Source organism: Gekko japonicus, unplaced genomic scaffold, assembly GCF_001447785.1.
Source record: "Gekko japonicus isolate JY-2015 unplaced genomic scaffold, Gekko_japonicus_V1.1 scaffold713, whole genome shotgun sequence".
NCBI classification, from domain to species: domain Eukaryota; kingdom Metazoa; phylum Chordata; class Lepidosauria; order Squamata; family Gekkonidae; genus Gekko; species Gekko japonicus.
Window position 1 is genome coordinate 742,374 of NW_015172026.1, and position 24,991 is coordinate 767,364.

A 24,991-nucleotide genomic window follows, 5' to 3' on the forward strand; every position below is an offset into this window, starting at 1 on the left:
TGAGCTGATCACTGAACGCGTTTGAACCCAGTTTATTTCAAGTTTAAAACTCTAGCCTATCAGAGAGTCCCTTCTGTGCCTGGGGCCGTAGACAGCGGCTTGTCGGAGCCTACGAGGAGATCTGAGTCAGCCTCCCACTGGAAAATACAAACTCTTCTGGAACCCAGTTGAAATTAACCAGGTGTCGCTACACTTTCCCCCAGTAGGGGGCAGCAGGCCCTGCCTTTTTGTTTTGGTTTTTTTTTTTAACCTCTGCCCTCCTCCTATGACAAGCTAGCAGGGGCGGAGCGAGAGTGATCTCAGTCTTCTGCTGTTGACAGCTTCCCTAGTTGATGCTTTTTCTCTCCCCGCCTGCCTTCATTTCCGGGGTCGCCTTGACAGCCAGCCGAGCCACCCTCCTGGACTGCTGGAGCAGCTGCGAAAAAGGTCGGTAACGGGGGCTCCTCCTCGGATCTGCTAGACTCAGTCATATAATCAGGGCCTGCTTTCTCAGCGCACCCAACTCCCCACTAGCAACAGCTGCCCAGGGCGGGTGTCTTTCACAGACCCTTTTAAATGAGGGCATTGAGTGCTGGGCTTTGGATCTTGTGCACTCTCAGGAAGTGCTTTGAGTCCCTGGGCTCTGAAGAACTTCCATAGCTGTGCTTCCAGAGAGATGGTGGCAGTGGGGAAAAAGAAAGCTCTCAGCTCTGCCTTCGGGAAGGTTTTTTTAAAAAGCAGCCCTGCCTCCCTGCCTTCTTTTCTGTGTTGCGGGTTCTGAAAGTTTCCTCACTCTCCCACTCACGGAGGGAAGACTGGCTTAACTGGAAAGGCTCCAGGATGGAGAGGCTGAATCTCCTTCTGACTTGCTTGCAGTGGGTCAGTCCAGGGGATCTTTGACACAGAGGCTGGTACCGCCAGCCCGGCCAGTTACTGTGACAGGGTAGGGTTTTAACAACTGGTTGACAAAGTTCAATTGAGGAATGTTTCCCAGCATGCAGAGGTGGTGCTGGTGGAGAGCTAACTGGTGGAATTCCTCACTGTCTTGAAGTTGGTAAAAGCGCAAGAGCTTGGCCAGGAGCGAAGGTGGCAACCCGACCGGGGTTTTTCCAGATTCTGCCCTTTTCCCAGGAAAAGCTGTTCAAACAATGTGTGCTTTGTGTGTCTGTGTGTCATGGGGCCCTGGCTCACAGAAGTCATGTGCTTGGCATGCCGAAGGTCCCAGGTCTGTCGCCTGTTAAAAGGATCAGAAGGCAGCTGCCCGGAAAGACCTCTGCACAAGACCCTGGCTCCCAGTCAGAGCGGACAACACCGACCTTGCTAGATCGGTGGTCTAACTCAGAAGTGTCATGTGTTCATGTATGGGGGAGTCCCATTGCTTCATCCGGTTCTCACTGCGTAATCTAGCAAATGTGTACGGTATTCTCCCTCTAAGTTGTGGAGTCTTGTGAGCAAAAATTCTACTTTGTGAACTACTGCCAATGAAGTTGTGAGCAAGCGATTGGGCTGCAGCATAAATTAGTTTGCTCTGGAGCCATCCTTCCTGCGCTAAGACAAAAATGTGTGAGCCGGAGGCTGAAAGACTATGAGCTAGCTCACACTAACTCAGCTTAGAGGGAACACTGTGTGTATGGGGGTTGATTCTCAGTAAGGTCGGCTTAGGGCTGCATTCAAGACAAAATTGCAAACAAGGACATTGAGGCCCTCTTGACCCAAGACTGTGTCTTGATTACTTTTCCAGTTGCCACAACAAGTCAGATTTGATTGATTGCCAGTGGTGATAAATGGAGGGGTGGTAGAACAGGAGGTCATTGGCTCACGGGAGGGGCAGCGAGTAAGTTCTCTCCAGGAAATCCTTTCACTTTTGCTTCTGGGCAGGGTGTTTGCCAGCCAATGTTCGAACTGAGTTCTAGGACTTTCACTGTTGTCTGGGTTTGAAGCTGTTAGCTTCTCTCTTTTTTTCCCAACAAGGGGGGAGATACCAGGGTGCGGATTAGATTTTTTTTTAAAAAAAATTACCACTAAAATAATAAAAAGGCAGTACGGCATAGTTGTTCAGGATACAGATAGTCAAAATAGCTTTCTCCGATTGTCTGTCTGTCTACCCAAATTTACTCAAAGGAAGACGACCCTGGATGTAAGATGATTCTCCTCCAAAAATATTATACACAAAACTATTATATTAATGGACATGTGAATTTAAGACGGCACTCTCTTTTTTTAACAGCATACCGTGGTGGGTGGGGGGGAACTAGTCTTGCACTTGAGTACATACAATACAATGTCTTACTGTTCCTCAGAAACCTGAGGTTGTGCATGTGGCTTCCCTGCTCCTAACTCATAGAGCAGTCCTGGGCAGAGTTAACCCAGTCTAAGACTACTAGAATCAATGGGTTTATACTGGTATAATGCTAAGGCAGGCAATGGCAAACTACTCCTGAACATCTCTTGCCTTGAAAACCCGAAGTCAGCTGTGACTTGACAGCACTTTCCACCACCACAAACTCTGCATAGATTTGCACAACCAGTGCACTTGTGTTGACTGACTGATTACCTGCCTTTCTTATGGAAATTCATGGTGGATTACACAGTGTAAAAAAATGCAGTCCAATAGCATAACTGTCCGGAAGCTACAGTTGGCACAGTGACTGGAGCGTTGACGGGAGTGGGTTGCAGGGACCATATGTTTTCAGTCTTTCCCCATCTACGCTGGCTTCCAATTTGCTTCTGGCCTCAATTCAAGGTTCTGGTACAGACTTTTAAAAGCCCTGTACGGCCTGGGACCAGCACACCTGAAGGACTTGCCCCTTATGTACCTAGGTGTTCAGTCGTCTCTGGAGGCTGTGCTTCTAACCACTACACCGTACTGACTCTTATTCTGAGAGAGAACCAGTTTGCACACATGCACAGGCAAAGAGATAATGCATGATGGCAGCATTGTAGAAAAGGACCTGTCTAGGCAACTGATTAAACTAGTACAGCAGGTGAAAAAGTATAGATTCTGATCAGAGGTAGTAATACAGAGGCAGTTTGGTATAGTGGTTAGGAGTGTGGACTCTAATCTGGGGGAAACGGGTTTGATTCCACACTCCTCCACATGCAGCTGCTGGTGTGACCTTGGGTCAGTCACAAGTTCTCTCAGAGCTGTTCATTCAAGAGCAGTTCTCGAAAGAGTGCTCTCAGTCCCACCTACCTCACAAGGTGTCTGTTATGGAGTGGGGAAGGGAAAGGAGATTGTAAACTGCTCTAAGACTCCAAGTGAAGGGTGGGGTATAAATCTAACCTCCTCATCCTTCTCCTCCTAATGGAGGATAGCAGAACGCAGGCTGTTATTGGCCACCTCCCCCCAGCCCCAATCCCTCATTTACACAATTACACTGGTCAACAGAATGGCTGGGTGAATGGTTTCACCTGGCACATAGAGAATAATGGGCAACCTACTTTGGGGAGGGAATTCCATAGTCAAGGTGTCACCATGGAAAAAGCCCTGTCTCTGGCCACCATCCACTTTACCTCTGAAAATGGTAGCATGCAAGGAAAGGGCCTCTATACCTTGTAATTTCCCTCTTCCTTTTTCCAAGGAGCTCAGGATAGTGCGCATGGGTCTCCTCTTAACAACCTTGTGAGGTTAGGTAGGCTGACTGGCTGAAGGTCACCCCATGTATGAATTTCATGTACTGATTTGTCCCCTTATTTCATTTGTAGTCCGCCTTTGTTCTTTGAGACTCAAGGTAGGTTACAGAACCAGAAGACAATGCTATAAAGATGGGCAAAATCCACAGATACAAACAGTGAAATAAAACTGGATTACAATGATAGAAAGTTGAAACAGAAAAACTGTAATGCATCCAATAAGCAAAACAAACCATATACATTTTTCAGTCCTTAAAACTACAAGTCTATTCCTTTTATAGAAACAGGAGCAGAGGGTCGAACCTGGGTCTCTCCCTGGCCTTACTCCACTGGTCTAATGGCTGTTGGCATCCAGGTCTCATTTAGGGCACTTTCACACATGATAAATAATTCACTTTCAGTCCACTTTCAGTCCACTTGAACGATCGTTTGCAAGTGGATTTCCCCACTCCACGTATCTGTTTGCAAAGTGCATTATTCAGCAGGTGAAAGCCAGTCAGAAATTTCTATTCTCCCAAAGACCGCTTTCTCCTTTTATCTCTTGCCTTTAGTTGGAAACCACTAGGCCAGCTGTCCCTTCCCATGGGTATGGACCGGGCCTAGGGTTGCCAACTCCGTGTTGAGAAATTCCTGGAGATTTCAGGGTGGAACCTGGGGAGAGCTGGGGGGGGGGGGGAGACTTCACTAGGATATGATGCCACACAGTCATAAGAACATAAGAACATAAGAGACGCCAATGTTGGATCAGGCCAAAGGCCCATCCAGTCCAACACTCTGTGTCACACAGTGGCCAGAAATACCAGGTGCCATCAGGAGGTCCACCAGTGGGGCCAGGACACTAGAAGCCCTCCCACTGTTGACCCCCCCCCCCAAGCACCAAGAGGACAGAGCATCACTTGCCCCAGAGCCCCTATCTATACCTTGTGGCTAATAGCCACTGATGGACCTCTGCTCCATATGCTTATCTAATTCCCTTTTGAAGCCGTCCATGCTTGTAGCCGCCGCCACCTCCTGCGGCAGTGAATTCCAAGTCCACACTCCAAGGAAGCCATTTTTTCCAGGACACCTGATTTCTGTCGTCTGGAGATTAGCTGGAATTCTGGGAGACCTCCACACCCCACCTGGAGTCTGGCCACCCACACTGGGCCCAAAGACCTCCACTGACTGCCTTTACTCTCTAATGATCCCATAGGGTTGCCAGCTCTGGGTTGGGACATACCTGGAGATTTGGGGGAATGGAGCCTGAGGAGGGTGGGGTTTGGGGAGGGGAAGGGCCTCAGCAGGGTACGACGCCGGAGAGTCCACCTGCCCCAACAGCCATCTTGGTCGTCTGGAGATTAGTGGCAATAGCAGCCGCTCTTCAGGTCCCACTTGGAGGGTGGCAGTCCTCATGACAGCTACTCAGTGTCTTGAACCAGTGCGCTAGCCGGGGGCCATAACTGGAGCCTTTAAACATAAGGGGTGGATGACACCGTGGTGTCACAATAGCCCCTCAGCGTGTCAAGCCCCTCAGCTGGCCAGAGATACGGCTGCGTCTAAGCAATATCCCCACATGGTGGAAGGGAGTAGTGACAGGGGCTGGATTCGGCTCAGTTGCTGAGCCCTTCTTGATCACGATAATTCAGAGCGTCAAAACCTTGAATTGGCCACAAAAACAAACAAACAGGGGCTCTTGTTCCCGGAGGACACTGCGTGGGGAGGAGAAAGGCCACCCGGCCGGCTCCTCCCATCGTTCTGATTCTAGACGTGGAATAATGGGGTAGAGTGAGGGAAGTGACTAGGCCCTGTTGCCCACGGTAACCAAGCTGCCAGAATTCTTCAGGACAGTCACAGGAAAGCTCTTGCCCCTGACTAGGCCGAAGGGGGTTAGCAGCTCCGACCCAGGGTGATGTCTGGGTTCCTTTCGTGGTACCGTAAAAGCTTCAGTCACAAAGCTTCCCAGAAGCCAAAGACCACGTTGGACAAAAAGTGGAACCAGGCAGACGTGGGGGGCACAGCCCCCCTCACGCCCCATCAGTGCAAGAGTCAAGCTGCTCTGCCTCACCCGGATAGTCATGTTCAAACTCAACCAGGCCAAGTCATACATGGTCTGAAAGGACTATTTAGGTTGGGGCCAGAAGGTAACCCGTTGAGTAAAGAGTCCACTGCCCTTAAAAAGGGCCCAACAAGTGCCACATGGAAGAAAGTTAGCAACGGGCAGGAAACCGGGAGAGGCCTTGTGAATCCGGAAAATGCTGCCAACAGGACCGCCAGAAGAGTTTCTGTAATTCCAGAAAATGCCACCAGCAGAACCGGCAGAGGCCTTCCAGATGATGCCACAAACAGGACTGGCAGAGGACCTGTTGTGATTTCGGAAGAGACAGTAAACAGGACTGGCAGAGGATTTGTAGTGATTCCTGAAGATGCTGCAAACAAGACCGTTAGAGAACCCATTGTGATTCTGGTAGATACTGTAAAGAGGACTAGCAAAGGACATGTAGTGATTCCGGAAGATGCTGCAAAGAAGAGCAGCAGTGGACCTGTGGTGATTCCAGAAGATGCCGCAAGCAGGAAGAACAGCCATGCCACAGGGGGCATCCCCAGAGGTTTTGGCGGCTGTACACCCCACCCTTGCTTTTTTTATAAGCAACCATTTTCATGTCCAGTCCATGCGAAGGCTCAAAGGGACCCAGCTGAGATGTCCAGCAAAGTCCCCCCATGTACTTGCAAACCATGCCTTGGAGGATGGAGAAGAACTAAGAAGCCCCCTCGTCCAACCCTCATCAAAGGTATGAACGTGAAATCCACCCAACCTGACACCTGCTCATTATACCCTACATCGCAACATTGCATAAGGAAGGAGAAAACACTTGCCAAAGTGAAGAGCTCCAGCAAGTGAGCCAAACTACATGTGAAAAAGGGAGAAAGCGAAGCGACAAAAATAATACAAATGTTTGCAGTTATTTAGTAGTTTGACTGGGGGAGGGGGACTTTCCCCCCTTGTCCCTCAACTAAGGTAGAAGGATTGGAAAGATCATTTCATTTCCTGCTTGTCACCCACTGGTAGGAAATTGTTTTGCTTCTGTTTCTACAGCACTTAGGGCAATGTTAGGAACTAAAGATGGCTAGATATGCTGACTTCTCAGGGTGGGATAAGTCTTTTCCTCCTTTGCTGAAAGACATCAGCGGAGAAGAGGGAAAAGATCTCAGTGTATCCAACCTATGGATTGGGACCCCGGCCTTTCCTCGGCTTGCCCTGCTCGTGATGCTAATGAAAGACAGACTTGTCTATATTCTTCTCTCTTAAAAAAATAATCAAATTCTGCTCAGGCTGTACTTTACAGTCCCAGTTGGTGCAGCGAGTTGTGTTTTGCTTTGTTTCAGCAACTCGTTTCGGGTGGGGGAATCCAAGGAACTGTGCCGTACAGACAGCCTTGCCCACTTGATCGGTGGACAGCTGATTCGTGTGACTCCCCCCCCCGATTTCTAGAAATCATTGGTTATGACAGACACCTTTTTTCAAGTTTACAGTGTCACAGAGTTTGCACGGCATGTTGACATATTCAAAGAGCCTTACAGGCATTCTGTTGTAGTGATTTCTACAAGATAAATACGGACAAACACAACCCAATCAGAAAATAAGTATAACGACAACAGTCGTGAGAGTCTGACCCACAAATCGAGCAGTCACCAAGACTTGCAAAGAAAAAGCTTCCTATGTATTATAATCTAAAGCACTACAAAATCATTAATAAATCATAAGAAAATCCTTGTGCACAGGTACATAATCAATGTCGTCTCCGGGATCCATTTAGAAGCTTAGCAGCATATTTGAGCCTGCACAGTTATTGAGATCAGCTTCCTATCTGAATGTAGTATTATAACTTGTTGTCAAGCACTTCATGAATACAGAGAACTTTTGTACTACTCTAATATCTCCTGAGGAAGATCCAATTTTGAAATGTTATATAATCTGGAGACGACGTTATGTACCTATGCACAAGGATTTTCTTATGATTTATTAATAATGTTGTAGTGCTTTAGATTATAATACACAGGAAGCTTTTTCTTTGCAAGTCTTGGTGACTGCTTGATTTGTGGGTCAAACTCTCATGACTGTAGTGATTTCTACAACAGCCCAGTCAGGTAGGCTGGCATTATTATCTGTGTATTGCAAGAGGCAAGGCTGGTGCTGAGGGGGAGTGGCTTGCTTAAGGTCACCAGGGCAGGCAAGATTCAGAGAAGGGACTTCCTGGTTTATAGCTCACTCTGCTCCCACTACACTATCTGTGCTTCCTTACCTTGATGTGGTGCAGGGATACAAAATGGCAGGCTAGAGCAGGGGTGTCAAACATGCGGCCCAAGGGCTGAATCAGGCCCTTGGAGGGCCACAATCCGGCCCACAAGGCCCTGGCTGTTTCCTACTTCCATTTGTAATTCTGCTGCTGCTGCCATGTTACAGCTTGCTTTACCAGTCTCTCTCAATTGCACAAAAGAGATCAATAGGCAAGGCTCTCCTGTGCGATTGAGAGAGTCTGGTAAAGAACTGGCTGAGGCTCCTCCCCCCTCATCCTCCCAGAGCAGAGGTGTCAGCTATCAGAGACTTAAATAGACAAAATATTGCAAGAGTGCTAGTGTTTTAAGCATGTTTTATTTAAAGTTAAAAAAATCTTTAATTGAGTTTGTCTGTGTCCTTTATAAAGTTTGTATCTCTGCTACTTGGCATTTAGGGTTGCCAAATCTTTTTTACCTGGCAGCGGGGGGCTCCTGCCCGGCGTCCTGAGTGCATGCGCGCACGCGAACTGCATGCACGCTGCCCGGATGTGACGTCATGACAGGGGGATTTGGCAACCCTATTGGCATTACATTTTATGACACATGGCCTGGCCCAACAAGGTCTCATTTATGTCAGATCCGGCCCTCATAACAAATGAGTTCGACACCCCTGGGCTAGAGGTTTAAACCCCAGCTCAGCCGCAAAGCTCAGTGCTTGATCTTATCATTTGCTTTTCAGTCAAAGTGACTTCACTCACGAAGCTGTCTTCTACTGAGTCTGGTGCTCTGTATTGTCTGCTCTGACGAGCAGCATCTCACCAGGGCAGGGTTCCCCAACGTGGTGCCCATGGGCACCACGGTGCCTGGCAGTACTTCCCCCGGCACCTGCCACACCTTTTTCAGAAAGAGGACAAAGACATTTTAAGGCTTGTTGTTAGAATCATAGAATTGGAAGGTACCTCCAGGGTCATCTAGTCCAACCCTCTGCACAATGCAGGAGATTCACAAATACCTTCCCCCACACCCCCAGTGACCCTCCAGTGGCAGCCCTTATTCAAACGGAAAGGGTTTTGCATAGTTGCAATAGCAGCCGCTGCCACTGGAGGATCGGGCAGACTGCCAAGTACCTGGGCTTGTGGTTCCATTCTCTCTTCAGGCTTTTTATTTCCCCTTCCCCTTCCCTTTCTCCCTCTCTCCCCTCCTTCGGCTTTCCTTCATTCTCCTGTGATTTTTTTTTAGCAAATGAGGAGGGAGGGATTGTGTTTGGCTCCACCTCCTGTGGAAGACATTTTGGGTTTGGTTCCGCCTCCTGCAGAAGCCATTTTGGGGTGGCACTCAGCACCACCTCTCAAAACCCCAAAGGTAACCTCAGGCTTAAAAGACTGGAAACCCTTGTTCCAGGGGCTTAGGATGGAAGTCTTTCTCTTCACCTACTGCCTGGTCCTTTCAACTGGAGATGCTGCTGAGGACTGAACCTGGGACTTTCAGCATGCCAGACAGATGCTGTGTCACTGAGCCACAGCCGCTTCACATAATTTTTTTGAGGGTGCAGTGAGAAAATACTTCTATGTACCAGTCTGGGCTCCTTTTAAGATGGCCAACACACAAGAACCAGTGTGGTGTAATGGTAAGGGTGTTGGACTAAAACTGGGGAGATCCAGGTTCAAATCCTTGGTCTGCCATGGAAGCTTGCTGGAGGACCTTGGGCTAGCGTTGCCAACTCCATCTTAGGGAATTCCTGGAGAATGAGGGGGCAGTGCCTCAGAGGGCAGAGTTTGGGAAGGAGAAGGAGCTCTGTGGGGAGTGTGATTGTGAGGGAAGTTGTCCTCTGAAGCTACCATGTAATTCCAGAGATCTGCAGTAATTCCAGGAAAACTCCAGCCCCCCCCCCCCCCCTGGGAGGTTTACTCCTTCTCCACTGTGTCTTTCTCAGCTTGTTTCATTGTGTCTCATAGAAATCAGAGTATATGTGAGGATATTATTAATATATAGATCTATAGCTATGGACCTCTGATGGGTCGACTCTGTCCTGAAGTGACAAAGCCTAAGCTTTCGGAACAGACAGGGAGGATTAGACTTAAATTCCAGTGCAAAAAGGAGTCAGACAAGGTTGCCTTTTGGCTCCCTTCATATTTAACATCTAAGTTAACTCCTTAATCACATGCCTTCATTCAACTGATACTCATGCTCCCTCATTCTCAGGTAGCAGAAAGGTTCTGCTGACAATGCTGTATCCCAGACAAGGATTGGCCTGAAGCGAGCCCTGATAAAATGTAAACCCGCCGCCGCATGTCTCCTTTGGCCATACTTCCCCTTGTATGGCATTGTGTGGCAGCCAGAAGTTCTAGCTCTTTAGCATGATGCATCACTAGGCGGTAAGCTAGACTTGTTTTTAAGGCAAGAAACATTTCAGAGGTGGTTTGTTGTTGCTTGCCTCTGTGTCGTGACCCTAGTATTCCCTGGAGGTCACCCTTCCAAATACTAGCCAAGGCCAACCCTTGCTTAGCTTCCGAGATGTGATGGGATTGGGCTAGTTTGGGTTATCCAGCTTAGGGCACGAAGAAGAAGAGAAGAAGAGAAGAAGAGATGAGATTTATACCCCACCCTTCACTAGGAGTCTCAGAGCAGCTTACAATCTCCTTCCCCTTACCCTCCCCACAATAGACACCCCGTGAGGTAGGTGGGGCTGAGAGAGCCCTTTTGAGGACTGCCCTTGAGAGAACAGCTCTGAGAGAACTTGTGACTGACCCAAGGTCACGCGAGCAGCTGCCTGTGGAGGAGTGGGGAATCAAACCTGGTTCTCCCAGATTAGGTATAAATAAAGAATAATGCAAATAAAACACCTTTGTGGCAGTAAAGGACAGAAACATTTTTTTAAAAAGACAACAAAAGTGGAGCATTTTAGGAAGCTCAGTCTTGTATCCCAGTCCCAAAATTTGGGGCTGGTTTATCTCTACTGCTTGCTCCCACCCCACCCCCAGGGTCAATGAACCTACAGGTGGTAATATAATGTAACACTTCAGTGAAGATTACTAAAGAATATTAAAACCACATTTATTTATGCACTGTTCAAAAATACCTCTCAAAGTACATACGATATCAAAATATCTTATAGTTTCAGTATCAATATAATGCATTCAGCTTGTAGCGTAAATCATCACTGTTTACAATGGGAGTCAACTGATTTCTTGGCAGAAACCCAGAACAAATGTTTGGTGAGACGTGAGTCCAGATAAGTAAGTTTTTCTGCTTGAGTGTTTACAGATAAGGAGCAGTTCCACCTTTGAAAGAGAAAGCAATTACGAAACTGGGAAAGGAGCTAGCGAATCCATCAAGCTGGAACTGAGTTTGTAAATATGCGGAGCCTAATTGCTGGGCTGTCTTCATTTGGAAAGTTCATATACAGCGACTCTGGGGACTGAAATTGCAACAGATATCCAACACTGTGGAGAGAATGAGATACAACTTCGCTGCCGGCTGATAGCGTTCAAGGAACTAGCTGGAACTGAGTTAAACAGAGACCTTGGGAACTTAAGTTACAATATATATTCAGCATTGTGATGGGAATGAAATGTAACCCTATTGCTGTTTGACATGCTTTCAAGCAATAAGTTGAAATTGATGGTTTATGCTACAAGCTGAATGCATTATACTGATACTGAAACGAAAATATATTTTGATATTGTGTGTACTTTGAGAGGTATTTTTAAACAGTGGAGAAATAAACGTGGCTTTAATATTCTTTAGTAACATTCCCAGAAGTGTTAACATTATATTACATGTCAAAACCTCCAGGTGGTGGCTGGAGGTCTCCTGGGATTACAATTCATCTCCAGGTGACAGAGATCAATTCACCAGGAGAAGGTGGATTCTACGGCATTTTACCCCGTCGAAGTCCCTCCCCTCCCGAAACCCCGCCTTCCTTAGGCCCCACCCCCCAAATCTCCAGGTATTTCCCAACCTGGAGCTGGCAACCCTACAGAGGGGGAGAGATCTCTCAGAGCTCTTCTGTCTTGGCCTGGCAGTTCCAAATTCTGAGGCCATTTTGTTTATTTGTCAGATTTATTGGCTGGGATCTATGAAGACTCACCTTGGTGATCCTCAGAATGCCTCCTCCTCAGAAAGGGCCCACTCCCCAAACTCCCTTGTCACTGTGCTATCAGAGCATAATGTTGTATGTGAATCTTGACACCACAGGGGCCGCCTCAGACGTCGTGCATGGAACTATGGAAGTCAGAAGGAAGAGAAACCATACTGCTGCTGAACTGATGTTTCCCGATCTGGTAAGTAACCAGGGCAAATAAATGGCTAAACTTTGGGGGCAGGGGAGATCAGCTCTTCTGGGTGCCAGATGTTAAACACCTGGGCTGACTGGTTCCTGTGCTTTGGATCCAACAGTATGAGAAGGGAAAGTGGAAAATGTGCCTTGCGCCATTCTGCTTCCTTCATCAATGGCACAAGAGGAGGGCATAAGGCTGCCAGCTCCGCGTTGGGAAATACCAGAAGATTTTGGGGGTGGAGCCTAATGAGGGTGGGGTTTGGGGAGGGGAGGGACTCCAGTGGTGTAGAATGCCATAAAGCCCACCTTCCAAAGCAGCCATTTCTCCAGGGGAACTAATCTCTGTTGCTTGGAGACCAGTTATAATAGTGGGAGATCTCCATCCACCACCTGGAGGTTGGCAACCCTAGTAGGGCTGCCTGCTTGGCCGCCCTGGTTGGTTGGTGCTGCTCCTTAGAGCAGCAGAGGGAAATGTGGGGAGGGGGGTAGGCATTGCTCCAAGGATGCTACGTCACTTCCAGTGTGGACCTGAAGGTGGTGCTATCATGTCAGCGTGACATTCAAGTGTTTCCCTGGGCTAACCTTAGAGTGTCATGCCGATGCTATGATGTCACTTCCAGGTTTGTGCCGGAAGTTTATGTTGCAGTGTTGGAACAATGCCGGTTCACACGTCCCCCACCTCCACTAAAACTCCAGCTGGGTTGCCAGCAGAGAAAGATCAACAGAGACACTTGTTGTGGCAGTTCAGTAGAAGCATGAATCGAGTCCACAACTAGCATTTATCTGTGAGAATAAAAGACAGTAAAATGCTGTTGGGGCAGCCGGCAATAGCACACCTTCTGACCACTGCAATGCTAATTTAACACGACCATCCAACACCCATCTTTATCACTACCATGGCCTTCCATTTTCCTGCCCCAGGTGAGGAATTACTCTGACCAAGCTCTAATTTTCTGTCCTGAGGAACTCAGGAATAGGAGAAAAAATGGCTTCTGTATAGTGACACTCTGGGAATTTCCCTTAGTGTCTCTACTAAAGCCCATAGAGACTAGCAGAGGCAGCCTAGAGCATCCCTTCGAAGTGACATCACATCCTCTCCAAACTGTACCCTCTTCAGGCACTCCACCCAATCTCCTGGCAGTGGGGCTCAGTTGGAAACCCTGCCTGGGTTTGAGCTAAACAGCTCCAGCAGAATCGCAGAGTCCACCTGACCTGGCTTGCTCCTGGACCATTTTTAACTCTCAGTCTGTCCCTGTGCACAAATATACAAATTGCACTTTATAAATCAAGGCAGTTGTTGTTCAGTCGCACAGTCGAGTCCGACTCTTCGCGACCCCATGGACCAGATCACGCCAGGCCCTCCTGTCTTCTGCCGTCCTCTGAAGTTTGCTCAACGTCATGTTCGTTGCATCGCTGACACTGTCTCACCATCTCATCCTTTGCCGTCCCCGTCTTCTTTGACCTTCAGTCTTTCCCAGCATCAGGGTCTTCTTCTCCAGTGAGTGCTCCCTTCTCATTTGGTGGCCAAAGTATTTGAGCTTCAGTTTCATTATCTGGCCTTCCAGGGAACAGTCAGGGTTGATTTCTTTGAGGATTGACTGATTTGTTCTTCTTGCAGTCCAAGGGACTCTCAAGAGTCTCCTCCAGCACCATAGTTCAAAAGAATCTATTCTTCGGCGCTCGGCCTTCCTTATAGTCCAACTCTCACAGCCATACATGACTACTGGGAATACCATTGCTTTGACCATGCGGACTTTTGTTGGCAGGGTGATGTCTCTACTTTTTATCATGCTGTTTAGGTTCGCCATCACTTTCCTCCCAAGGAAATCTTTTAATTTCATGGCTGCTGTCACAGTCTGCGGTGATCTGGGATCCCAGGAACGTGAAGTCTGTCACGACTTCCACGACTTCCCCTTCTATTTGCCAAGGAGTGATGGGGCCGGATGCCATGATCTTAGTTTTTTTGATGTTGAGCTTCAAGCCCACTTTTGCGCTCTCCTCTTTTACCCTGAGCAAGAGGCTCTTTAGGTCCTCTTCACTTTCTGCCATTAGAGTGGTATCGTCTGCATATCTGAGGTTGTTGATCTTTTCCCCAGCAATCTTAATTCCCGCTTGTGATTCATCCAGGGCTCTTAAGGTCCTCTTCACTTTCTGCCATTAGAATGGTATCATCTGCATATCTAAGGTTGTTGATCTTTTCCACAGCAGTCTTAATTCCTGCTTGTGATTCATCCAGGCCAGCATTTCGCATGATCTACTCTGCATATATATTAAATAAGCAAGGTGACAATATACATCCTTGTCGTACTCCTTTTCCTATGCGAAACCAATCAATTGTTCCGTATCCGGTTCTAACTGTCGCTTCTTGACCCTTATACAGGTTTCCCCAACGACATGTGAGGTGGTCTGGTACTCCCATCTCTTTAAGGACCTGCCATAGTTTGTTGTGATCCACACAGTCAAAGGCTTTAGCATAGTTAATGAAAATCAAGGCAGTAGCAACATGCAAATAGGCAACACCACTATTGATAAAACTTGTCCAGGAAATCAGCAGTTGTCACCCGAGTCTGTTATGTAAGTCCATTGCAGAGGCACCCCAAAAAGGTTTTTTGTGGCTGGTAGTGGTGTAGAATGCCACTGATTTGAGAACATCTTTCTTTGTTTTTGCAAGAGACACTTAATTCCTTGAAAATCTTATCAGTGAAAAATCAGATGGAGAAAATGAAAAACGAGCTTTCCCTGAAATGCAGCGTTTCAGTGTGTTTAAGGGCATAACTCACAGATGAAAGAGATACCTTCATGTTGTCTTTTGATGTATTTTTTAAAAAATGTAAGCTTATAGAAGAAGAAGGCTGCAATGAACCAGCTACACCACAGAAGAAACAGTCCTGAAAGAAGACGTGTTTTTAGTTGTGCGATTTCTTTGTGGGATGCTTTGAAATGCCCCTTCAGTGTCCCGTGGTTCGTTGGCTCTGAATTGTATTTTTTCCTTAAGTTTTTTTTTTAATTTGTTTTCCATGCCTGAAATGTTCCATTTGCTGCTTTCCAGTTTTGGTCGACTCTTGGCTATTTATATTTTTCACTCCATTTCCTTTCCTCGCAGGCTGATCTGGAGCCTGGGGACTTGATTGAAGTCTTTCGCTTTGGATACCAGCACTGGGCCATCTATGTAGGAATTGGCTATGTGATCCATCTGGCCCCACCAAGTAAGGAACTCCGCTCCCCTTGGGGTGCCTCCATCAGGACTGGTGGTGGGGGGGAGAGGTCTCTCAGTATAGAGGTAGACATCCCAGCATCGCCCCCATTCCCTGCTTCCTCTTCACAGTCCAACAGGGGAACATTGGGGTGGGGGTGGTGATGGCGGTGCTGCTTGCTGACTTTGCACTGACACCTGATGTCCCTTCTGGCAAAAAAACCCAGAAGTGACATCATTGCTTCAGTGATACTCTAGGATTTGCCATAGAGTTTCAGATGAAGTGACCCACACTTGACAGGGATGCTCTAGGCTGACCGTGCATCGAGAAGGGGGTTGGACTAGATGGCCTGTATGGCCCCTTCCTACTCTGTGATTCTATGAATCCTAGAGTTCCTTTTAACCGTAGAGTTTTGGTTGAAGCCTAGAGCATTGCCCCCTCAACACGATGACATAACTTCTGGAGTTTTGCTAGTTCAACTGTCTCCACCTCCCGGCATCTCCCCAGTCGGAACTGCCAAATGACCTGAAATGTATTCGGCCCAATTCTGTTCCTTTACAAACAGCTTGATCTGTGGAAATCAGAAAGTGCCTGGCGGCTCTTCATGGCATAGCGATAAGCACGATCATCCTGCTAATAGCTGAAGATCAAGTTCTCTTTAAAGGCTAAGCACAAAGGCTGGCAAACTCTGGCCTCCTTGGGTTGCACTTTGGGAATGCATTCTATAGTTTGTTCAGTCATAACATGAGTGCATTTTCCCCTTTTTATGAAAATGTTTGCCTTGCATGTGTAGCTCTCTTGCCCACACATCTGACATTTGTGAATTCTGATGCCTTTCTCTCTCAGTAGAATTAGTTTTGTTCAGAAAGAAGAACCAAGGGAGCCATCCTAAGAGACTTAGATAGACTTGGAGAGCATAGGTGGGTCTTCACAGGATCATGCTTAGGTCTATTGAATGGGGCTTACTCCCAGGAAAATACTCTTAGGATTGCACTGTAAGGGTCTATCTACCAACTACTGGGCTTAAACGAGTTGTGTCAGGACTTGCAGTGTTCCCTCTAAGCTGAGTTAGTGTGAGCTAGCTCATAGTTTTTTAGCCTCCGGCTCACACATTTTTGTCTGAGCTCAGGAAGGAGGGCTCCAATGCAAACTAATTTATGCAGCAGCCAAATCACTCACTCACAGCTTTCATGCCAGTAGCTCACAAAGTAGAATTATTGCTCACAAGGCTCCACAGCTTAGAGGGAGCATTGGTCAGGAGGCCCCCTGGTCTGAACCATAGGAGATTACAGGCTAACATACAGCCCCACAAAGGGGAAAGTAGTACCTCCCCCCCCACCATTAGGGAGAATAGCATGGATGGGGAAGTCTGAAGAGCACTCTCCAGTCCTGCGTTTAGGCCTCCGTGCAAACTATTTCTAAGGACAGTAATGTTTGTTGTAATGCCATATGATTCAGGTAGGGGCTCCCTCAGCCCAAATGTCACGTGTATTTTGGCCTTTTAAGGGTTAATAGTCATTCTTTCTACCCAGGGAACTCTGGGAAATGTTCTTGGTGGTGGTGGGGCTAAGGGATTTCTAACATAACTCTGTGCACTATTACCAGACTACAGCTCCCAGGATTCTTTGTGGGATGCCATGCTAATTAAGCTGCTGTATTCGTACTTATTTTCCATGATGGTGGTTTTAGCTCAGGCTGGTTTTTAGCCTTATTAATTTTATGATGTGGTTAAGAGGAGAATTATGGGCTGGTAGTAGGTTGATAGGTCTTGTACTGTTGTAAATGTTTTAACTTGCATGTTTAATTTGTTGTAACAAATGAAGGTCCGTTTCGTAGACAGACTGGTGGGATACACGTCATTTTAATAGAGAAAATAGATAATTAAAACTGACACATATTTTTAGCGCAGAGAGTCCACTGAAACCACCCTGCTGAGTAGGGTTCCCAGACCCCTGGTGGAGGTGGGGTTTCCCTGCTGACAGGCCCCACCGCTCAGCCACTGATTAACTGGCCGGCGGTGGGGACTTCCCCCCAAAAGAGGGAGGCTCTGCCGAGGTGCAGCAACATGCCTACATCACTGCCCATGTAACCTGGAAGTAATATCATCACTTCTGGGACGTTGGGGTGACGCTCAGGTATCTGGGCAAAAACTCTATGGTAAATTTGGCTTCTACCATAGAGTTTTTTGCCCAAATACCAGAGCATCAGCCCAACATCCCAGAAATGATGGTGTCACTTCTGGGTCACGTGGGCCGTGATGTGGGCATATTGCTGCATGTCAGCAGAGCCTCTCACCTGCTCCCGGTAAGTCCCCCCCAACCCCCCGCCGGTTTCTAGGAGGACCTGGCAACCCTACAGCTGAGTCACACCAAAAATCCATTTAGTCCAGCATTCTGTTTTCAAGAGTGCCATTTTTTAAACCTCAACATCAAGTATACTGCACTTGCACATGGAGGATCCATGTGATGATCGTGTCTCCTGCCAAACCTATCCCTTGCTAAGCCAAGGTTGTCTCTATATTGTGAAGCAGATATAGTGCATAATGTAGAATGAATGAATGAATGGGATACGTTTTGCCAGAACTCTACAATCTTTTGCTGATCTGATGGGGAAAGTTTCGCCACAACGTTTGAGCGCCCACTGTTGCCTCTCTTAGGAGCTCACAAGACCTTTCCCCCCTTTTGACAGCTGAATATGCTGGAGCGGGCTGCGCCAGCCTCATGTCCACTTTGACTGACAAGGCCCTGGTCAAGAAGGAGCTGCTGAGGGACGTAGTTGGGAGGAACCGCTACCGAGTTAACAACAAGCACGACTCCAAGTATCCCCCTCTGCCCAGGACCAAGATTGTCCAGCGGGCCGAGGAGATGGTGGGCCAGGAGCTCCTGTACAAAGTCACAAGTGAGAACTGTGAGCACTTTGTCACCGAGCTGCGATACGGCGTGGCCAAAAGTGACCAGGTAGGTGGGATCATAATAAAGGGGCTGGATCCTGTGGATTTATTCCGCTAATACTTTGCTTTTCCTGCATGGCTCTGGTTCCAGAGGAAGGCTCCTGGTGCCAGGGAAAGCACTGCCATTTGCAGAACAGATCTGTGGGACACAACTCAATAACCAATTATAATAATTTACCCTAATAATGCATAATAAAAATGTCTGTGCTTCATAAATTATACAGCTGGCATCCCTTGAGAGGAATTAGGGGGAGCAGACAGGTGTGGCGGTGTTGTCACTTCCAGCAGAAGACAATAGAGTTTTGGGAGAATCCTAGAGTTTCACCCAGACATAGGGCTCTTCTGCATTCTCATTTTACTCACTTGTAAGTTCCAGTTTCTTTGGGATTCCCCCCCCCCCCCCTCGTTTTTCATGGGTTATGCTCCCTCTAGTGGTTGACTCGATGTCACACGAGTTTCCAGCATATCTCCCTACAGATTTAAACGGCAAGGAGGTATGCAGGAAACAAACCTGTCTGATATTAAATCGACCACAAGAGGAAGCAAAACACAGGCAGAACAGAAAAACCAGGAACTTACCAGGGAGTAAATTAAGAATTTGAAAAGGCCATAATGATCACACTTCTATTTTTTTTTTTGCTGGAAATGACACTGTGTGATGGAGTGATACTGGCACAACACTGCCCCCTTCATTTTCAAGGGAAGTGTCAGAGGTGAATGGGGTAAGTGGCACTGTACACACATTATTTTGGTAATCCTTACAACTGTAAGTTACTTCTAGCATTGTTCTTCCCAGATTGGCACATGTGGGCTGGGCCTGAGAGAGGGTATGTCACTTAAGCCCACTTAGTTAGTTTACAACAGAGCTTAGATTTGAGCCTGAAACCTCGGTGTTACGTATTGAACCTAAGCCATTCCTCAAGCTGTACCTAAAAGGGGCTGAGCTTGCTTCTCTAGAACAAAAGCTCGCCTGGATCCAGGAACTAACAAATAGATAAGTGGTGTAATATAAATAGCCTATCACTGGGAGTGGGTGTGTGTCGGGTGTGGTATTTGCAGGCTTTATAAGCAGGGCTCAAGCTTATCACTGAATAAAACAGAGCTGATCACTGCAATGCGTCCTAGAACCCAGGATTTAACACTCCCCAAATACAGCTCATTCCCTTAGTCAGTATATAAGCGTTATTCTCATGCTGGATGCATGGAAATATGGTAACCTTTGATCCTGACTTGTGAGGAATGAGTGATTTCTGACTTGCTTTTGTCCCTTGATGTCAGCCGGGAAGCCCTTCTTTGTTCTGAAACTGAATTCTCTTCTGAAAGTCAAAGCCAGAAGTGTTTTGTTTTGTTTTAGAATGCCTCTGAAAAAAATAGAGATGTTTCTTAAGGGAAGGTTGTATATGAAGGGGGCTCTGAACAGCGAGAAGGGGTGAGAACCATTTTTAAAAAAACCATTGGAGCAAATGTTTATGCTGGAACAGCTCCACTTTTGTAAGTAAGCTTTAAGCCAGATAATCGGGTCTCTCTTTTTAAAAATGGGGCTCTTCCTGCTGGCAACGGTGCCTCCTTCGGGAGAGCAGGAGGCAACAACGGGCTCTTCTCTCAACACGCCCAGCTTTCCTGGTTCACAGCTCAGCCATTTGCTGGAAAAACGATGCACGGTTTGAAAATATGGATATCAGAAGACGGGTGTCCCCTGTTTTTCTCCATGACATATTGCCAGGTTCGCTTCCAGTGAGCCAGTTTGGTGTAGTGGTTAAGTGTGCGGACTCTAATCTGAGAGAATCGGGTTTGATTCCCCACTCCTCCACTTGCACCTGCTGATGTGACCTTGGGTCAGTCACAAGCTCTGGCACAGCTGTCCTTGAAAAAGAGCAGTTTCTGTCAGGAGCTCTCTCAGCCCCACCCACCTCACAGGGTGTCTGTTGTGGGGAGGGGAAGGGAAAGGAGTTTGTGAGCCACTCTGAGACACCTTTGGGTAGTGAAGGGCGGGGTATAAATTCAATTTCTTCTTCTTCAGTGTTCATTGTGACATGGAGATCCATTATAAGGCGGCACTAAATGTGAAGGCATCCTCATGGCTGCCGTGAAGACACCGCTGCCGTTTTAAAACGCCGCAAGGGCCTGATCCAGTTTGGGATGCAGCAGGGCATTCATTTCCCCCCTTGTACTCTTTGAAGTGTTGACCCCGCCCCCTGCAGCTGTTTTGATACTTTAAAAATGTGTGTGTTGGGAGGGGGGATAAGAGCGCTGTGTTGCAGGCCTAATCCAGATCCGGCCCTCGTGGCCTTTTAAATTGTCTTTAAAAGGGTGGCGGCATCCTTGTGGCCAGGAGGACAACCTCAAGTTCAGTTTGGCCCTTTGAGCCTAACTAAATGTTATAAATGCATGCATTTCCCATGGGGACAAGTTCCTGGTGGCATCTCATGAGTAAACGTGAATCAGGGATTGGGATCACTGTGAGGGAGGTGAAATTCCTGCCTTTCCCCCCTGTGATGTTTTCGGCAGCCGAAACAGCCCCTGGGGGCTGTGGGGAAAGCATTATTTACTCTGTGGGAAGCCAGCAGGTGCCAGCATTCAGTGCATGTGTTGGCTCCCAACAGAGTCCCCAGGCTGTTTGAAGCTTCCAAAAAAATGCATGGGGGAGAAGGCAGGAATGTCTCCTTTCCCAGTGCAGTGGTGCTGTGCCAAATTGGGCCCTGCTGTATGTTTTCTCAGAAGCTGCCATTGGGAATTCACACTTGCAGTGAACGCGTGCAATTTGTAACATAGAATAAGAAGTTTTGGAATTAAAGAATAATATAAGGGGGTGGGAGCACTGCGGGAGGCCAAGAGAAGGGGGGGGTAGGAGAAATGAGAAAAGGGTATATGTTGAGAGAAAAGTTATAATGTAGAATATGTCGATATATCCAAATAATAAAATTTGTTTTAAAAAAAAAATTTGTAACATCTAGTTAGGCTCTTAGAATGCCATAACCACAGAACACTTCCCAAAATCCTTTGCAGCGAAAGGGTGCTGCAGCAGATGTGGAGCCAGGGATACCTTGGTATGCTAAGCAATGTGGAAACAGTTCTCTAAAGCTAGGAAGCTTGGAAAAAGAAATAGCTGTACTAGAAACCCGTTTCTGGGACCCATTTGACTGGGTGCCACTTTGGCCCTCCTTGGTTTTGTAAAGCTACCCATTTCCCGGGTGCCAGCAGCCTGGTGAGTGGAACTCTGCTAAGGTGTGCTACAGGTTCTTAAGTTACCGGTTCAACTGGGAACGCGCTGCGCGACACAGCCCTGGAACACGATACGAGTTCTCCAACATGGTGCGGTTTCCCCTTGTGACGCAGGACCCCTGGCTTAACTGACTGGTTCTCCATTTAACCCCGCAGGTCCGAGATGCCTTGGTGGGCGTTGGGATTGCAGGGCTGGGCTTGGCCACCTTGGGAATCATCGGTGCCATGGTCAAGAGGAAGAGGCAGCAACAGAACCAATAACAGAACCAATTACAGAGACTCTGAGACTTCTGTGTTCTCTTGGGTTGTTTTGTCTGTTTTGATAGTCTAAAAAATGTGGGTTTCCATTGGGGGACGTTGCCCCGGAGTCCTTCTAACCCATAACTCCCTGCCAGGATTCCCATGGACTTGCAAGTAAAAACAGGTGGGATGGCTCATACATATAACTATGCTGCCTCCATTGTGTAGAGAGAGACTGGATTGGCTCGAGAAGAGTCTCTTATGTACGTGTCATCAAATTGCAACCAACGTATGGCCACCACGAAAGGTGCTTTCAAGCCAAGTGAGAAGCCCAGGTGAGTTGGTGGTTTGCCATGGACCTCCCCTGCAGAGTCTTCCTTGGTGGTCTCCCATCCAAGTACTGACCCTGCTTAGTTCCCAAGATCCGATGAGATGGGGCTATACCATACCATTCCACATCCTGACAGGCGTCTCTTGGAAAGGTCAAAATCCCGGTAGAAAAGGTTGCCAACTTCTTATTCAGGCCTTGGTCCTACATTTCACCTCAGCCTACAACTTGGGTTGCCAACTGTCGAACCGACCCCTGCTCCTGTGCCTTTAACAGTGGTTAACAGTGCCTTTAACAGTGGTTGGTTAGCAGCTGACCTTGCTCGGCTCTGTGTGGTGAGCAGTATCACTTGCTGAGTTCTGAATAGGAAACCTCCATTACAGTTTCCACCCCATAGTCAGTTGGCACCCCCCAATTTGTAGATGAGTAATGCTGAGGCCGAGAAGGAGCAGCTTGCCTGTGAGAGAAACTTTAGAGTGGAGAGTGTTGGACTAGAAAGACCTGGGTTCCAATTGCAGCTGGACCATGAAGCTGATTAGGTGACCTTTGGCCAGTCATTCTCTATCAGCATACCCTACCTTGCGGGGTTGTCATGGCAATAACACAGAGGAGAGAACCGCGGGAGCCACCTGAATGCCTTGGAGGAAGAGTGGGACAAAAATGTGATGGGTAGATGGTCTGAGTCCACTGAGTGAGTTAGTGGAAGAGGCAAGGTTTGAATTTGCCATATTTATGCTTGTGGAGTGGCAACTCTGTTATCAACTGGCAAGATGTTCAGTAGTTATTTATATGCTTATATTAAATTTCTGTACCATAGGTTATGGATCTGAATCTAAGCAGTAGTGAAGTTAAGGTGTGGGTTCCATATGGATACAAGTCACATTTAAACAGGCCTTTGTGTGTGTGTGAGATGGTCATTTGTATAAAGGAAGGATGCCCTTGGTGGGAAAAGCAAGCTGTACCCTTTGCATAGCCGAGCTCTTCGGGCAAGCTCTTGAACGGAACGTCTGGGCCTGCGTTGTTGCAGGCTGGAAGATGTTCATAAGGAAACTGTGATTTGTTGTGATTTTAAGTGGTTTGTATTTGCTTTTGACCCAGATTTTTAGGAATGTTGGTTTTCGTTTGTAAACTGCCTCGGGCCCTTTGGAGAAGAAAGGCAGACTAGCTAGAAGTGAAGGAAATAAATTCATCGAGTTGCTGACTCAGGGTATGCAGATCCTGACTCAGCGGGTGCTGTCCACAGAGATTTCAGAAGGGTCTTATGAGGGTTGAGAATTTTAAGTGTTTTCAAATGGGATACCTTCTAGGGCACAGAGAAGATGCCAGTGCTGATATGAGTTACAGTGCAACCCTTAGTGGAGTTACACTCTTGTAAATCAATGAGCTTTAGAAGGGCGTAACCCTGGTTAGACTTGCACTGTTGACCCGGCCACCCGCTTCTGAGATCTCAGCACATTTTGCAGTCATGAGGGCTAGAAACTTGACATCATTTTTTAAAAAGCCAAACCCTGAAAGCCGAGAGGCGCAAGGGTGTGCACTCAGTACTACAACTGGTCTTTTTTTTCTGAGCATCTTCACAACTGCAGCGTAGGAACGGGGCCAACAACAATCCTGCAGAAGCGAGTCGCAAACTGTTGCAACTGAGACTGGTTTGCCTTGATGGTGTTTCTCAGTAGAATGATTTTTGGCTCTGCCGCTGACTTGGCTGCTGTGCCGTGATGGGAACCTCTCCTTTCAACAATCCTGCGAGGTTGGTTTGGCCAAGTGGGTGTGGCTGGTTCAAGGTCACCTAGAGATCTTCCATTTTTTTTAGTGATCAGCTCAACTTTATTTGTTTTTTTAAATAATCTTTTTATTAATTTTAATACTTTACAAACATGAGAATATGTATCGAAGGATAGGTGCACATCTTTTACGATTCCTAATGACACAACTTTTTCTTTTTTAGTAATCATATATGTATCTGTACAAACATTAACAAACACTACTAAACAGGCCATGAACTAAATTCTAAGCGACAACAGCTTAAAGTATGTTGGTGAGTTTTAAATATGAAGCCTAATGGATACTGCAAAAATTCACGATTAATCATTAAAGATTTAAATTCATAATAGTACCAGGTGTCAAGAGAGTGGAGCAAGTATTAGGTGTGCAAGAGAGTGAGATATACTGGGCTATGCGATTGGCATTCATTTGTTAGGACGTAGTCCAAGAAAGGAAGCCATTTCTCACTAAAATTAGATGATTTGGGATAGATTTCAGATTGCTGCAATCGGTCGGTAATCTCCATAATGTAATGATCCCAGATTTTATTGAACCAATTTTTGGAAGTTGGAGCATTTGGAGATGAGATCTTCCATGACGGAGTGGGGATTCACAGATCTCCACTCTGACCCTTTAATTGCTATACCGCACCGGCTCTCGCACCATGTGGGTGCTGTATCTGTTTGCCTTCACTTGGCATTGGACACGGGCCCTGGGGTTTCCAGCTCTGGGTTATGAATTGCCTGGAGTGGAGGCTGCAAAGGGAGGATATTTGGGGAGGAGCAGGACCTCAGTGTCATCTAAGGCCACAGAATACACCTCCATCCATATTCTCCAGGGGAACTGATCTCTGTCGTCGGGAGATCAGCCTTCGTTCTGGGAGATCTCCAGGTCCCATCTGGCAACCCTAGTGTGGCCCTGCTGCTGTCTATAGTCCAGCAGGTATCACAATGCAGACTAAAGCTAAAAACGGATTTTTATAAAAGACACCGTGCAGTCTAACCGCATTGCAAGTCGCCCTGTTATTCTTCTCTGATTGCATTAAAAATTCTTCTCTGTGGCCTGTAAACAGAATTTTTACTGACCTTGGTTTTAACGGATGTTTTATTTTATTATGATGTAAATATTTTGTCACTAATAAAACTATC

General features: G+C 47.1%; 1 protein-coding gene across 1 annotated transcript; it reads left to right on the plus strand.

The window, feature by feature from the left end:
• The first annotated feature begins 293 nt into the window (after positions 1-293).
• On the plus strand, positions 294-24,991 carry LOC107118265 (HRAS-like suppressor 3). The gene is made up of 5 exons (XM_015420572.1): positions 294-426; positions 12,064-12,149; positions 15,249-15,351; positions 18,028-18,296; positions 21,668-24,991. Exons 1-5 carry the CDS (start codon positions 333-335, stop codon positions 21,770-21,772), a joined length of 657 nt encoding a protein of 218 aa, XP_015276058.1. The 5' UTR covers positions 294-332; the 3' UTR covers positions 21,773-24,991.

Bases quoted from the DNA above. Each gene is read 5' to 3' on its own strand.
- LOC107118265 (XM_015420572.1), top strand. From the start codon at position 333: ATGCTTTTTCTCTCCCCGCCTGCCTTCATTTCCGGGGTCGCCTTGACA. The intron at 15,352-18,027 runs GTAAGGAACTCC...CCCTTTTGACAG, and splicing joins GATCCATCTGGCCCCACCAA to CTGAATATGCTGGAGCGGGC. The intron at 18,297-21,667 runs GTAGGTGGGATC...TTAACCCCGCAG, and splicing joins GCGTGGCCAAAAGTGACCAG to GTCCGAGATGCCTTGGTGGG.